Consider the following 16,192-nt stretch of genomic DNA (forward strand, 5'->3'; position numbering starts at 1 on the left):
TTGGCATTGAACGGTAAATTCTCTTCGATTTTCTACACAGCCAACATTCTACGGGAGTGGAAGCACAGATGAATTGCGGATAAAAAATAACGCGCCTCCTACCAATGTAAGATTATTTTGTTCAATCAGAAGACTGAAAAATCTATTTAAATTACGTATTAACGGATTTATTTGGTTCGACGTTTTTCTTTATAATGCTGTTCTCTTAAATTTCGATTATATTAGTGTTACCAATCTTCTTTTCTATTTATAACCAATCCCTTGAATAAATGTAAATATTGTGAATTTGTAGACAGTTGAATAGAGATATTAACAAAATATAAGGCATGAAACATTAAAAATATTTGACTAATGGTGGTGTTATGGAATATTGAGATTTTTTTTTTTTTTTTTGAAATAATACGTTAGTTGCTATGACATTTTGAGCTTGGCTCCATTCGGTATTGGTGTTTACATTTCTTCTAAACACCAATTTTGTGGACTTCGCAGAATGTCACGCCAAGCGACATTTATATTTCTACAGGAAAAACCTCGCACGTCGAAACATGAACTGGCGGAGAGAGCAGCTGAAATACGGTGACATCAAAGATGCGGGAAGGTCAGGTTGACCGATGATTTCAGTCACTTCGGACTATGAAAATGTTAAATTTTGAAGGTGGGGGGGGGGGGATAATGAAAAATGGCTAATTCACCTTCAGTCGATAAACTCTTATAGTTTTTCCACAGAACGTCATCGCAAACAACTGATTGCTCTACGGAACATTACTGACGGTAACGCTACTATGAGGGTTTACCGGCACATTAAGGAAAAAAAAAAAATAACAGCAATAATAAGTTCATGTTTTCCCTTCACTTCCCATATACACGTTACATGTCACAGCCTCAAGATCGATCGATATGTTTCCTTGAAAACAAAAGTCAGCGTTAAAATGTCCTCAAAGTCTATCAAACCTTGACAGAACATGTTTTTCTCTAGAATAAAACTCATTTGAGGATTAGAAAAGTCGAAGTGAAATAGCTAGATTAGAAATGGATAATTTGACTTTTTCTGATTCTGTCTCACGTGATGGTTTCGCTCTTATTAAACAATTGGCAGTTCGTCGAACAAAACAGCAGTAGATTCATTGTTGCCAACAATACTCTGTGATACACGTGTTGAAGTAACAATGTAAGTGCTAACAATAACAGTTGCATGCGCATAGTTCTTCAAATAAGCTAAAATAATGATACTACTTTCGGTTAGTACAGATGAGGAAAACGCACGTGTTTAGAGAATGTGTTTGCATGGAGTTTGAGTAAATATTTGAACAAAATTGAACCATGAGTTTCGTTAGTTTTATTATTCCCACCGACGCCTTATATTCCTGCATATAAGGATGGAGAGGATTCTTCGTGATTGTGACCAGCAGGCGAAAAACATTCTAAAAGAGACCCGTAATCATAACTGACTGCAAATAAAAGTCCGGTTATCGGAGAAAAGGTTACGTTTACTAATGCCTGGTTATGCCTGCGGAGATGCGTGCCAAACACCTGAATCGAGAAGAACCCAATCCCATCACACCTCCATGGAAGTAACATTAAGAAACGGACACGTGGCGTCGAATGAATCTTGATCCGTGTTGTCGCTTGCCATTACAAACGAGGATTTCACAATAAATTGTGTTGGGTGGCGTAGACGTAGAAAGGCCACCCACGTCGCCAGGTTACGATCTACGGCCGGAAAAACAAGAAAAAAAAAAGCAATAAACGGTTGACACTGATCTAAAACCTGTCCGACCACGGCCGTTAGGAACAACAGTAGGATCACGCGAAAGCAGTAAGAAAACAAAGAGAGGGGGGGATAGTGATCACGAGGGACTTCTCTTAAGACGAATACGTAGTGATGAAGAAGCGAAGAAAAGAAAAGCAGATGTGCCAAGGAAAATGCCGTAATGTAATTAATCTTGAAAAACACGTGCTTATTTTTAATTAAATTTCGGATTAAGTTCCTCCTAATTACTTTGCTATGTTTTTTATTCTTTTTAGGCCTTAGTTATAGCTCCTTATGTAGGTGCGGACTAATGGTGGTGTGCGCATGCGCTTTCATTGTTTTGTCTTGCTGTAATGGTTAGCGATTAACAACGCGAAAAATTGATTGTTTGCCCGTTTTGTTTTGTTAAAGGTGAATGACTAATCACGTGGTGGAATCGCAATAAATGTTTGCCCTGAGATTAATTGCTGAATCCTTTTAAATATTCATAATCAGTTTGGTGGTTTCCTAACGAAGATATTCAGCATCAAAAATAAAAAAACCGACAATGACTCTTTTGTCTCTTAAATTATGAACAATTCTTTGTGAATGCTAGTAACATAAATTTCTTTTAATTTCTTTTGAAGTGCGTTGATTTAATGCCGTTTGAAAAGTGGGTATTAAGAAGTGGTTTTACAAAAACGATATCATAATCTCCGAGCCCAGTGATTAACATGTTGAAGAGTTTATTTAATCAAAAATCCAATCACATAACAAGCCATTCTGTTACTAATCCAGTGAATGCTTAGGTAAGTACGTTCCAAAATGGCCCCGCCGAGACATTGAAAACAATTTGCTAAACTTGCCTGTTAACTATTTAGACGAACGGAGGATAATACGGTGCAGGATGTTTCAGCTGTTGAGATCTACTATCCTTTCAAGTTGACCTATCATTATGTTGAAAACATGCAGCGGAAATCCCCTCCCACACACCCCATTCTTTGCTTCACTTCCATATTAGGCATTGGTGTCACTAATTGGATTCGCCAAGTCTCCTCAGTGATTTTATTTCCACTAAAATTCAGAATCATTTTACAAGAAATCAATCATATTTAATAACCTAATTTCGTGTACGAAATCTCCGGCAAAAATATCCTACAATTTTCATTATTGCGAAAACAGCTGTGATCGGTAGTGAAGTGCACGCACTCACACTTCGCACACACGCTTCTTCGAGTTGCCAAGCATTTGGGAGACACGCAGTCTGCCAAAGGTTCACTCTTTTCTCTAGGCAAAAACGTCTTTAAATTGAATTAATAGTAGGAGAAAATCCATCGGAAACTGTTCTATAAAGCAAACATTGCTTTTTAAGCTAAAGTTGATCATAAAAAATTACATGCGGGAGGTGCTTCAGGAGAGAGAAAGTCGATCGACTTCTTAAAGATAATAGCGGCCAGTGTAAAAGACCTCGCCTCCGAGGAGTCAGGGAAAAGTTTCATTAATATAATCTGCATTTTTTTCTTTAAGTTTCTATTTTTTTTCCCTATAAATTATGGCTTCAATTCATTTATATTAAGTTCAAAAATTTTAATTTATTGAAGGTGCAGCCATATTGCCTCATGATTTTAACTCACTGACAACATTCGAGCTGGTTATGAAGACCGTTTTGATGATAAATGCAGTGCGCGCGTGCAGTGACACAGCATTGAATTTTTTTTTTTTGTGTGTGAAAACTACTCCATGTATTATTTAGACAATTTGAAAGAACAAAAAGATTACGTGATTGTACGTGGGAGAATCAAACACAGTACAGTGTATATATATATATATATATATATATATATATATATATATCAGAAAGAATTTGTTTTTTAATATCAAGTCATTATACTTAACTTTTGAAGAAACTTTGACTGACTTAAGAAAATGTAAAGAAGTTGCTAAATATCACAGCTTGTCGCGTGAGTTTTTCTACTGTCTTACTTCTGCATTATACATCTAAGAAACAGTTTGTCTCAGAATAAAGATTGTTAGAAAAGTTAGTATCGGACATGCACGTAAATTATGTAATGTTTTCAGTGCATGGCGGAGGGGGAATCTTTTGATGAATCACCTGGATGCCTTCTTTCTCAACTATAAGCAAATACCTTGTTTCCTTTTGTTGATCCGTCCATATGCACAAAGATAATCCCAATCTGGCTGATCGGGAGTTAAAACTTGGTGCTTCAACATTTGGCTAAGTGGATAGCGTACCAGCTGCTCATGCAACACTCGAATTCCAATCTATCCCACTGCGGCATGGACGTTTGGGAATGACGTTTGATGATTTTCATCGTCTGGTCAGTATGGGATCCTCACTTCATTCAAATCCTGAAGAGGATTTGAAAAGTTTCATGTAGAGTCACTTCAGAGAAGTATTGTCGGATGTAACTCCTAGCTTACCCACCATACTAAGGTGCGATGAGTTTTTAATCTTTCACGGATGGATTCTCATTAAAACAATAAATAAAAATTGGATCAACTAAATTTGCCGTCTGAATCAGATCTTATTGTTGAGATCCAGATGTAACAATGAATGGTGAATCATTCGCTTTATGAATATGCTATTGTTTGTCCCGTTAATATGTAAGTGATCAATTAAACAAAATGACCAATCAAGCATTATTACGTAGGGTATGTAATCTACAGACGAGCCCCTCCCTACGGCTTGTAAAAAATGGGAGCAATCCAGGACAATATGATCCAAACCCATGGAATCTTTAAGTTGTTTATCGTATGTGCGGTGCAAGTGTGAGCAAGAGACACGTTAAGGTGCTGAAAGTAAGAAGAATTAATTTTGTTATGAACTTATAAATAACGACACACTCAGATATTTTATAATTTCATTTTATTCGTCTAGAACAGTATGTACAAAAGTATACAGAATTTCAACAGTACTGGCATGGAAAAATAAACAATAAGTCCAAAAATCCATATTCTCTCTCTAATTGTGAACCATCTGGAAATAACACCTCATGCTCTTGTCGCGATAGATCTCTTAATACTAGTAACAACAACACTGTATAACAGTGCCATCTGCCTTACGGGGAATGTAGACACAAACGAAAACTGTTAACTAAATTAGTTGGAACCTCAGTGAAAGATATTAGCAGGAAAGTAATCTACGATGACGCGGCAGCAATAATGAAATTTAAACTTTTTTTATTATTATTCGTTAACAACGAAGACAACACTAACAATGCCTGATGGCTAAACAATGCGTGTATCGATTGGTTACGCGTTGAAATTCTAAAAGGTCTACAATAAAATATCGATGCATAAACTGGACAATTTGATCTACAATGTACTAAGATTGGGTTTTCTACGGTATACAGTCAGTTAAATGACATCTGCTCTCTCTCTCTCTCTCTCTCTCTCTTGCGATTCCAGGGCGGTCGGTTATTTTGGATATCCCGTTATCCGATATTCCATGTGGGATGTTCTCTGTTCGAATTGATTAAATTGCAAATATGCTCATTGGGATGGTAAATTCTCTCACGGTACTTCGGATTTGGGGAAAGGATGGCCAGCAGAATGTCATGTTACTCACTGCAATTATAAAGAGAACAAATATCGGGTTTATATATATATATATATCGGCGATTAATAAAAATAAATATTTTAGTCGGCTTTCTTAATCAGGTTTAGTGATGTCAATGACAAAATATCAAAACAAAAAAAAAAAATTCAAAATACTTTTTTTTGTTCAACTGCAATATTAACCGCTGAGAGCCATTAAATACCTATTTCGGAATGTATTTGATTTTAAAATAAAAAAAAAATTGTATTTGATCAGCTTATCACTAGCGCCAAGAAACAACAAAGCTGGGACAGAAAGAAAGAAATGGTATGATGCCGTAAAACAGGAAAAGATTCGGGATGGAATGATTGAAGGTGTGTTTCTCAGTATCGTCTTTATATACAAAATGAAAGATGATACTCAAGCATGTTTCCATATGACTTCGGCCATTGATTTCTTTGGTACACAGGTTATAAATAAACTGTCGCGATGTTAGTCATCTCTTTATCTTTATTATGAAAAAACAAACAAACAGACTCAGTTTTTGTGAGTGATATTTTAACTTTTCACCTAATATACACCAAGTTCTTCTATTATAGATGGAATAAAGATCTCAGATCTTAACGATGAATACATAAAATTCAGTAAATAACCTTATGATGTTGTACTGCATTATTATTATTACAGTGGATTACTATTATCCTTTTGCTCTAAGTAACATTGGTTAACATTCCCATAAGATTAAAGCAAATTAGATAGATTACCGATTTTGAGATTGTAATCTCAAAACTGGCATCTACAGATGATAAAATACTGTGTGTGTGTGTGTGTGTGACGGGGGGGGATAGAACAGAAACATGACATACGAAATACGTATGCTTTTAAAAAAAAAGTGAATAGATGACGCAAGCCATTAAGTACATAATAGGTGAAAACCAAACAGGACAACAAACACACCACGAACTGGTATTTTCGCAGTGTGAAAAATGTTCACGTCCATGATCACACATAAGGTAACTTGTGAAATTACCAGGCCAAGACTAGATCGTTTAATGTATCATACATCATACAGTGGCCTATGAAATTTCACATAATTCGTATCGATGTTTAGTTTTCCTTAACTGTGTTCCTTCCTTGGTAGAAGAGAAATTCTCTGTTTCATTTAAGTAAATAATGCGCACACGTTGGAAACACGCCGAACATGTGAATTTTTCCCTTCACTCTTAAGGATCTCTAAATTAAACAATCCCCATCAAAATTGTTTTCTTTCTATCGGAACAAACAAACTGTTACATCCCAAGAGAATACACGGCATACGTTACAAAATACAGAAACCATACGAAAGCATTTATAATCATGTAAAATGTCCATGCAGACTACAAATTTGCCTTTAAGTAAACCATTAAAGCTTCAGAATGCGAAGCAATCTTCTTTGCGTTCTTGTGAATTAAAAAAAAAAAAAACAATTAAACGCATTACAAGAATAAAAAATGTCCGCAAATATAGTGACTATTAGCATTCAAAATATGACCAGATTCTCACAGCGTTTTCTCTGCCACTTATTTCATTTTACATTTGGCAATATTTCCTGGCGATCCACCTACGAAGTTCCATTTCCTAAACAAAAGTTTCACCAAGCAGGTTAGAAACATCGTATCGGAAACATTATAGTCTGCAGATTCGGAATTACAGCCTGTAAAAATAGATATCACAATCCCTCAACCTTCCATATTGGGAATAAGCTGATAAGCTCATATAGCGTGCGAAACAGCATTCGAACAAAACACTTGCACTTCGGTGTCCCTATAGAAAATCTGGTTTACCGTATGTTACAAATAAATGTCAATATTGATAAGCTTATCACTGGCCCTCATCAACAAGGAACGGAGGACGTCCGAGATTCAACATTTAAAAACTGCCTTTGATTATTTTCTTCTTTATTTTCAATAAACAGCGCTTCGATTACGGAAGAGAAGATCTTTGTGACAAGGTGTAGAAGTAGGATCCGTCATCAAAAGGAACTTTACCACAGACACAGACTATAGCACGTCCTTTCAGCAGGCTTTGGGCGTATTCACTAGCTTCCAGTCGTTCTCGGGCAAGACCGACATTAATTAACCAATCAACGAATTCTTGACCACGGAATACATTCTTGTAGAGTTTTTGTTTCCATCTGAAAGGGAAAAGAAAGGCAAAAAAGTCAATGTACGTCAATTAGGTATTAAAAAAATAGTTATTGTTAGCACACCACAAGATTTTAATGGTTTATATATACAGAAAGATAATACTTATTCATTTTTAAAAAATAAAATAAATCTAGAATTACATCGTTGGTAAGGCACGTGACGAAACAGACAAGAATCACGTTTGGAAATCAACAGTACTTATCACGCGCAAAGGTGGAACCATTCCAAGAATGCACGTTTCCAAAAATCAAAATAGCACAAAGAAATGCAGCACGTGCTTTGCACTTGCAGAGAATACGTAACAATTGAACCGAACTAAAGGAATGAAACGCGTGCTGCGTGCACAAGTGCGCAACTGAAAAAGAGAAATGTGCGAACAGATACTGCCATTGGAAACGTAACAGCAGATCTGTCAAATAAAAATAAAAAGAAAATCCAGTATCGAAGTAAAATCTTATGCTTTCGTATCCGATGTGACAGAGAAGTATGAGAGACACACTGAGTACAACTTTATGTTATTTTTGATCCAACCGAGCAGAAAGAGACATTATTCGAAAAAGGCCTGCTAACTTATTCTCGACCTACGAAAACACAAACACATAAAAGGAGATCCTAAAGGGATTATGGATCGTAAAGGGACTTCTCAATCACGCTTAGTGTCAAGAATAAACAAAATGCAGCACACGGATAAGACAGCTGAAGATTTGAAAAAAATCTCTCTCTCTTCCACTGCCTTTGTTTCCTTATATTTGGTAATGAAACACAAAGGGCAAATAAAGCGCAGAAATTAATTCTAAATAAGACCTATCTAACATTCTTTAAATATTAATTTAAAGAAACATAAAAGCAATGTTTGTGACAAGGTTTGTGCAATATTTCTCCAATTTATCGCAGCCACGTGACCTAACTTTTTTTTGTAATGCGGGAAGATTTTAAAGCATGGCTAGCCAACCTCGAAATGTCTTTCTTCCTTTTGTGTCTCCTTTTAGCATCAAGAATACGCACTCAATGCATTTATTTTGGGATGAAATTTCTCTTTATGAGCAACTTAAGCCTTGTTCGCGTTTCTGAATCAACAATCAACTGAAACACATCGATCTCAATAGGTGACATATCTAGGCGTCACGCATTATTTGAAGTAAAAATCACTTAAAATATTTTTAACCATTGTAGATACAGAAATACCCTTTACACAATAACCCGGATACGTTCTTTTATTTTTGCCCAAGTACAGGTAATGGTTTTAAGCAACTTTAAGCATTTCAGACTCAAGCATTGCAGTATTCAAAATGCATATATGTGATTAAAACGTACTTTATTTTGGTCGCAATATTTTCTTACGCATTATTAAATATAATAAAATGTCTCCTTTTCCACCAGAAGATGGCGCCACAATGCATTCGATTTCGTAGATTGGGCGAAAAAAGCACGTCATAAGATGCCAAAAGAAAAACTGCTCAAAACACTAATGAAAATGGAACATTATTTAGAGAAATTTATAGGCAGCACGTAAGTTAGCTGTTAGAATGAAGGATGTACTGAAAGATTGTTTAATATAAAATCAGGTGTAACACAAGGATGCACACCACTCCACTGTCATCCATCATGTATATGGAATTACAGTATGAAAGAAGGTGACAGCACACCAGATATCTAAATCGACAATACTCAACTGAGCACTTTACTTCATGCTGATGATGTAATATTCTTAAATAAAATCCAATACAAGTTTTCGGAGCTTTTTAACTAAACTGAATAACGGATGTAACAAACTACATGAAAATCACCGAGAAAAAAACAAAAATTATGGAAATAGGCAGATCAACAGCATTATCAATAAAGAATCCACAAAACAGATAAAATAACAAAATAATCCGGAGGAAAACTGTTGAGGAAATAGTAATAATACCAACTTAATCATGTGATGCTGTACCATCGTGGTATGCTGGTATACTCTTGGAGGCAAAATTCCCAATTTTAAATGCATAAGCATTAAAAAAAATTTTTTTAAGGATAAAATGGAACCGATTTACGTAAAAGCCTTTCTTTCATGAAAATGTGGCATTTTGCATTTGCTGTGAGTAAATTATTTTAATTTATGCTTAGCTTTGTATACTACTTACATTTTGTCTTTTGGAAGCTCCCTGGCGCAATTTTCAAAGTGGTATGTGTAGAATTGATGGCACAGATGTTTCGTGGCATCGTCCAGTTCTTCAAGAGGAGGAAGGTGAGATGGATTAGCTCGGTTCCACATTCGAAGAATCCTTCAAAAGAAAATGCATTCGTGTCAAATGAAACGTCTTATGATTCTTGAATCTGGCATTACATTGAAATTTATTTTTATTAAAAGGTTTCTCCAACAAGATCTAAATAAATAAACCATTCAACTATAAGTAACAACTTAACTTAAATGTAATTGATGTTTCGCTAAACTTAATTTTATCTTTCTCGTGGCAATCGTCCCACATGTGCGTTCAGTGCCGCCATCTGGTATGAAATTCATAAACTACAGCTTGATTTACCCAACTCTACTTTGTGAAAAAGTACTTTTAAAATAAGTAGTTAATGCGGAGTGAGGGGGGGGGGGAATCCTTTGACTTCGACGGTTTCGCTTGGGAGAAACTTTATTAAAATATTGGATGAGAAATATCGGTGTAAGTTTAAAAAACGCGAAACAGTAGGCAAATAATTATTGCCTTTGAAAATAGATTAAAAAAATTTGACCGCATAAAAGCCTTAAATGAAGTAGTTCGGATGAGAGCTACTCACCATTTTGTTACAGGAATGATGACATATTTGATTTCTCCTCCAAATACAATAAGAGCAAATACTCCCTGAAAGAAAAATAACCGAAGTTATTAATAGAAAAATAAATATAAGTTTCTATAAACCAGAAATGCATAAATTTCAGAAACAAAAAAGAAAAAAAACGTATTACACTGTTTTAAAGACCAATACAGATGAATGCAATCGCCTTAAAATTAAACTTAAACGTGGTGGGAATGAATCGCTTAACTATGGAAAGTCACTTTCAGTAAATTAACCAACAACAGTTTTTAGTTCCAAGTTTTTATTTATTTTACTTTTTAGTTTCTTTTCATGGGATAGTTTGAGTCACTAACTAATTAGAGAAGAGAAAGTACTGTATTGAAATATGATCGTCAACGCCATCTGGCGTCAAGCAAACGCATCACAGTTAAGATGTGATGTGAAACTAGAAAGATAACGGCTACGAACTCAATAGTTTATAAATGAACAGATCTTTCTTACCTGCCCAAAATTAAGAGCTGCATCTAGGAATTCCATGGCCACGAACAACCCTGAAGGAACATGGGCGAGAAGTTTCCAAACACACACTGTCAGACCCTAAAGAAATGGAATATTTTATAGAGATTGCAGATTATAATATTTCGACTTATTTTTTTTTCCGAACTAGTCACATGAGTAAAGAAATTTGCTCTCGTGATTAGGTCGGAAAGATTAAACTGGAGTAGACGTAAGTCGCACATTATTACAAAAATTACTACAATAAATCCAATGCCTACTTAAAATTTCTCGTTTAAAACCCGTAAAGATAAAATTAACGTGAATGTCAATGATGCATAATAAACTGATATGTTATCTACCCGCTTGTATTTTAAAATGAATTATTTCAAAAGTAATTTGCTTCAAGTGATTATTTCATTCTGCATTAATTTCAGTAATTAAATAACTGCGAAAAATGGTCCCATTTTCACATTAAATGTAAAAGAAATTCGATGAATTTCTATTACACAATCCATTGAAAATTTTGATGATTTTTCCTAATTGTTAAATGTTGCTGCGTGCAAACGAAATCAATACAGTCGCGTGCGCGCCACTTAGTGAAACAAACTTATGACGTCATAATAAAAGATTTAAACGGGTTATATAATATTTGAGTAATGCACTTCCTTTGGATTGTTCAACTCGCTGTTGTAATAAGTTTAAAAAACGGATAGAAAATCCGATAAATACTCCAGATGCAAAATGAAAGGACTTACCACACTCATGGAGGTGCAGAGTAGTATTAGGAAGATTACGTAGCGGATTTGTTTCCGACTTTTGCCTTCTTCCTCATCGTCAGCGCTATTCTCTCCCGCTTCCGAAGCTGGTACCGAATCAACATCGAGCGACCTGTTACTTTGGGAAATGTCGGAAACAGAATCACCCAACAGATTTTTCATAGAAAACGAAGTTTCTGATCGTTGAAGATTGGGGAATTTCCAGCTTGAATCTTTGGAATGTTGTCTGAAAAGAGAAAGCAGACAGGAGCCGATTAAGTCTTTTGCAGACTTCGATAAAAATAAATTAAAGACAAAATAATTATTTCTTATAAAAAGTCAAATGTTCGGTACCCACTAGAAATAAAACACAGGGCGTTACTTTAGTGGTCATTGCCCTGGAGATACTTTCAGCAATTTAAACGAAATAAAACCGACTGCTTACCCTTCTTTCGCGGACTCCGTATCCGAATTTTGACTGTGCTGACTGCTCACAGGAACGATTGCTTTACATCCTTCCCCTGGTGTGGGAGGCTCTGCAAGAACAACATAAAACACCGCATTATTAGAGAATGGTGTCGCGGATTTCTTAATTTGAATTGCTGAACTAGAGCGCTGAGAGACAGACAGGTAGAAATGATGAGACTCACCAGAGCTGGCCGAACTCAGTTTGCTTATAGCCAGACTCGTGCTTTCCACCAACATGACCGGCGTAATATCTTCGATGGTGACTTCTGTCTGAATTTCGGGAGCGATCTTCCTGCTTCCCTCCCTGGAGCGAGGTGACGGTTCTCTGTTGACCACTGTTTCCGGCAGAACTACGGACTTCGGTGAATACCGATAGTAAAGAACCAAACACACGAGAGTTACGGCCAGGCAGATACTGAGTACGACAGATGCCACCTCTGCCTGTTAAAAGTAATAATAAATTATTATTATTATATAAAAAAGTATTTAACTTAACCATCTCATTAACTAGTAAATTTTAATAAAAAAAAATTTCAATTTCAGTAGTAACCATGAAATAGCAACTGTATAGGTTGCAGAAAACGCATTGCGCATGCCCAGTAAACTTCATGAGATACTTTTGCAGTGTTCGCAATGTGTCAATGAGGAACTCGTCCTTTGTACGATTTCAGCTCTCAGATTGAATTCTTTATAGAAGTCTTTACCATTTCTACATTATGAAACTATGCACTTCTAATCTTTCCCTCCCTCCCTCCCCGTTCACAGCTGTTTTATTGATTTGTGTGCAAGTAATTCCAACGTGAAAGCAATGCGACATACACAGCTATCAATTTCGTTGTATTTCAATGTTACTATTTTTAGTCGAAATATACATCACTAGATGGCAGCAGTTCTTATACAGGTTTTCGACGTTTTGTGCGTTTTTCCTCTCCAGAAACTGAACACAAAACTTAGCCACTTTAATCGGACGCGTAATATATTCCAATACATTACAAAAAGGAAGTTGAAACATCTAAACATTTAAATAGAATTTAGACTCCATATTTACCTCGCTCTTTCCGTAGATGAATATAGGAATCTCCCCAATGGAATCGATGTTAATGGAACCCATGCCGGTACTAATAAGAAGGACAACGACAACCAACAATGGCAACCTGTAAATAGATACAAACGTAGTGAGCAATCAATACGTCATTGATTTACTGCATTGCATAAACTAATCAAACAATGTGTGTTGAAATTATTGAGTGTGCACTAAATTAAAATCGTATAATAATCCGCACTGCTTATTAAAATTGTGGGCTGCTTTTATGAGGAATTTCCTGTGTGAACACTTATAGTATTAAAATAAATAAAAAATGTATGTTAATCAAATGGACAATAAACTCATTAGGATAGTTAATTAGCACATCTAATTATGTTAACTAGATTAAAATGCGCAATTAATTATAAAATTGATTGCGTGATTAACTTAAAATTACGTTAAATAAATATAAAGGTGATATTTCATTCTAAAATCGCCGGTGAATGTGACGCGTTCGTTTGTCGCGAATTGCAACATGGGATTAACAATTAAATTAACATAAATAACATACTGAGTCTCATTCTTGTTTAACAAATTATAGTACGTTTGTATTTACTCATTTCGTTCGTTCATCCTGGGATCCTGAACGTAAGATAGGCATTTTCAACAACTAATGGCGTGCTTTTTAAAATAATTATGGAAGTATGAATTACCAGTTATTTAATTCACTGAAATGGTTGGATTACGCTGTTGAACTGAATTGCGATATAAACGGTAAATATTAAATAAACATAACAATTAGAATGCGTTATAACAACATTTGTGTCATTGTGAATTCTCGTTACATCCGACATGTACTGTATTTAAAAAAGGGCCTTTGTTATTACTTAATTGAATTCAAATCATAATGTCAATACTACTTCAACATAACCAAACAAGATTAAAAAGGCAGAATGACATTTGTAACAAGTGAGCTTGACTACTTCCAGTTAAGGTCTGCTAACTGCAAACAAAAAAGCTGCACTTTATCAATTTGAAAAAAAATAAGTGACATTAATTATTATTAATCATAAGATATTTAGGGCAATGAATGAGCGTGGACAGCGCATGCTTACCCAAAACCGGTTGCCATCGCTACACAAAATAATATCAGAAACGATGCAGCTGGGCGTCGTTGAAATATTACCATCGCTATGGCAACTATGGCGGTCCATACCCGACAGGATAATTGTCCGAAAGTTATGAAGCCAATCTGAATATAAGGCGACCAGACTCCATCGGATTTAACAATGGCCCAAACAAGTATTCCAATGGCTGATATTATCTGGAAAAACAAAAACATAATTCGTGTCAAATTACTGTATATGAATTCATTGGATTTCTTTGTTTTATAATTTTATGCATTAAATTGGGTTTAATAATTATTAAACCCAATTTAATGGATAATAAAATCAGTTAATTTACAATTAGGAAAAATGATTTTGAGCAAAATATTACATCCATTTGCAATAATGTTTGAAGCAAACAAGTAGTTATTTGCAACAATAAAATATTTACTTATACAACAATTAACTTTTCCCAGTACTTGAAATTCTAGTATTACGTAACAGAGAGTATACAAACAGCTATTTTCGTTTGCATATAAAGCACGTGATGGCAGCAAACCGGTGAATTATTTAACATTCACGAAGAGATTCACTTAATTCAGACCCTCCTTGTTCAAATTGTTTCAAAAGTAAATGCTTGACCTGATTTTGATGACTGCAGTCAGAACACAAGTTCCATCCAAGATTTATGTTAACCCCTTATCTTGTGTTGCGGTGTTTTGTTTTAAATTGCAAAATTAAAGCGATAAGTCATCTCTTGTAGCTTTCTCTTGCTTCACTCTATAGATAAGGACTCGACACAGTTAAGTCAAGAAAAACAAATGAGCTACAGAGAACGAGGAGGCCACTAATTAAAGTCAAATGGCATTAAAGTTTCGACGAGAATAGACGGTAATAGGTTCCACCTATTTATCCATGGTAATGGTTTCCAAGGTAACGACGCTATAGCAGTGCTCTCGGGAAATCATTAATGAATGTATGCAAGCTCGAAGTACTGCTTTATTAAATGTCCTACGTACAGTATTATGATTAAATAGAACGGGGAAATGGCTTAAATGCGCCATTTCTTCCCTTCCTTTATCGCGGGGGCGTAGATAATTTTTGCAAATCAGTAATAACCAAATAGCTGGAAAATAAGTAACTATCCCAAAAGGGAATATCAGAACAGCATCTTTCAGTGATTTCTTACCTGAGCCACCAACAGGCAAAGAGTGAATCGGTAGAGGGACTTCCTCCATTTCTTTCTGATGGTGAATACGATGAGTACAATGACCTGTAGGGACGAGACGCACATTAGAAGCACGTACATATTAATTTCACATAAATTGAAACAAAAGAAATTGCGCAAAAATATTTAATTAATAGCGGGTGCTGTTTATCCGAGGCTACAATTGCTATTCTTCAGTGTGACGTAACAAATGCGATATGAAAAATCATTTTACTGTTTTCTATATAATTACATAATCAATCCATGTCCGCGGAGCCTAGTGGCTGTGCGCTTCGCAACCATATGCCTGGGGAAGGGGTGTCCTAGGTTCGATTTCCGTCGGAGACGTGAGGAGCTGAAGGATCTTCCTCAGCCATAGCCAAGTTAGCCGGTATTGGGCGTGGACCGCAGGGTTTTTATCCCCCAGTTTATCCTGGAGTTTTTCGCAAACAGGATCCGTGAACATGCAGGATATAGACGAAGGCAGAGAGGAGATGGGCGCCATCTGTCTTAATTCACTGCCCATTAGACATTTATGGCTCAGCCATGAGTGACCCAATGGTCCATTAAGGACTACGGGATAGGATAGGAATCAATCCATAGTTAATAACCTCAGTGTTTTTGTATTGAAGGTTTAGTTGACCGAGTGGGTAGAGTAATGCTACTCAACAAGCTGTGGGCTCGAATCCCATCGTAAACGATGTTTGTGAATGTGTTTAGGTGGTAGATGATTTCATCGCCCTGTTCATTAGAGGCCAAACATTAAAACCTTTTTAATGTTTGATCTCTATAGAATGGATTAATCATTAGCTCCACGCTGATGACATATTGCAGTTTTTAGTGGGTGTGTATATTCATTCACATAAATATATACTTCATGGAAATGGGCAG

The 16,192-nt window shown here is 35.7% G+C and overlaps 1 protein-coding gene across 6 annotated transcripts in view; it reads right to left on the reverse strand.

Annotated features, from left to right (window-relative positions):
* Nucleotides 1-4,597: 4,597 nt before the first annotated feature.
* The window catches only part of LOC150105411 (lysosomal cholesterol signaling protein-like), a 153,077-nt gene continuing 141,482 nt past the window's right edge, over nt 4,598-16,192 (reverse strand). For all 6 annotated transcript variants that reach the window (XM_090394141.1, XM_090394143.1, XM_090394137.1 and 3 more), the window contains exons 9-18: nt 15,284-15,367; nt 14,104-14,312; nt 13,013-13,118; nt 12,147-12,405; nt 11,942-12,032; nt 11,497-11,743; nt 10,745-10,840; nt 10,244-10,308; nt 9,598-9,738; nt 4,598-7,461 (exon numbers count right to left, since the gene is read on the reverse strand). In XM_090394141.1, the coding sequence (XP_090250267.1) occupies nt 7,251-7,461; nt 9,598-9,738; nt 10,244-10,308; nt 10,745-10,840; nt 11,497-11,743; nt 11,942-12,032; nt 12,147-12,405; nt 13,013-13,118; nt 14,104-14,312; nt 15,284-15,367 (1,509 nt within the window). In that variant the 3' untranslated portion in view covers nt 4,598-7,250. The remainder of the gene's footprint in view (nt 7,462-9,597; nt 9,739-10,243; nt 10,309-10,744; nt 10,841-11,496; nt 11,744-11,941; nt 12,033-12,146; nt 12,406-13,012; nt 13,119-14,103; nt 14,313-15,283; nt 15,368-16,192) is intronic.

Source organism: Typopeltis vanoorti, chromosome 6 (assembly GCF_054136105.1).
Source record: "Typopeltis vanoorti isolate ZY-2024b chromosome 6, IOZ_Tvanoo_1.0, whole genome shotgun sequence".
Lineage (NCBI taxonomy): Eukaryota > Metazoa > Arthropoda > Arachnida > Uropygi > Thelyphonidae > Typopeltis > Typopeltis vanoorti.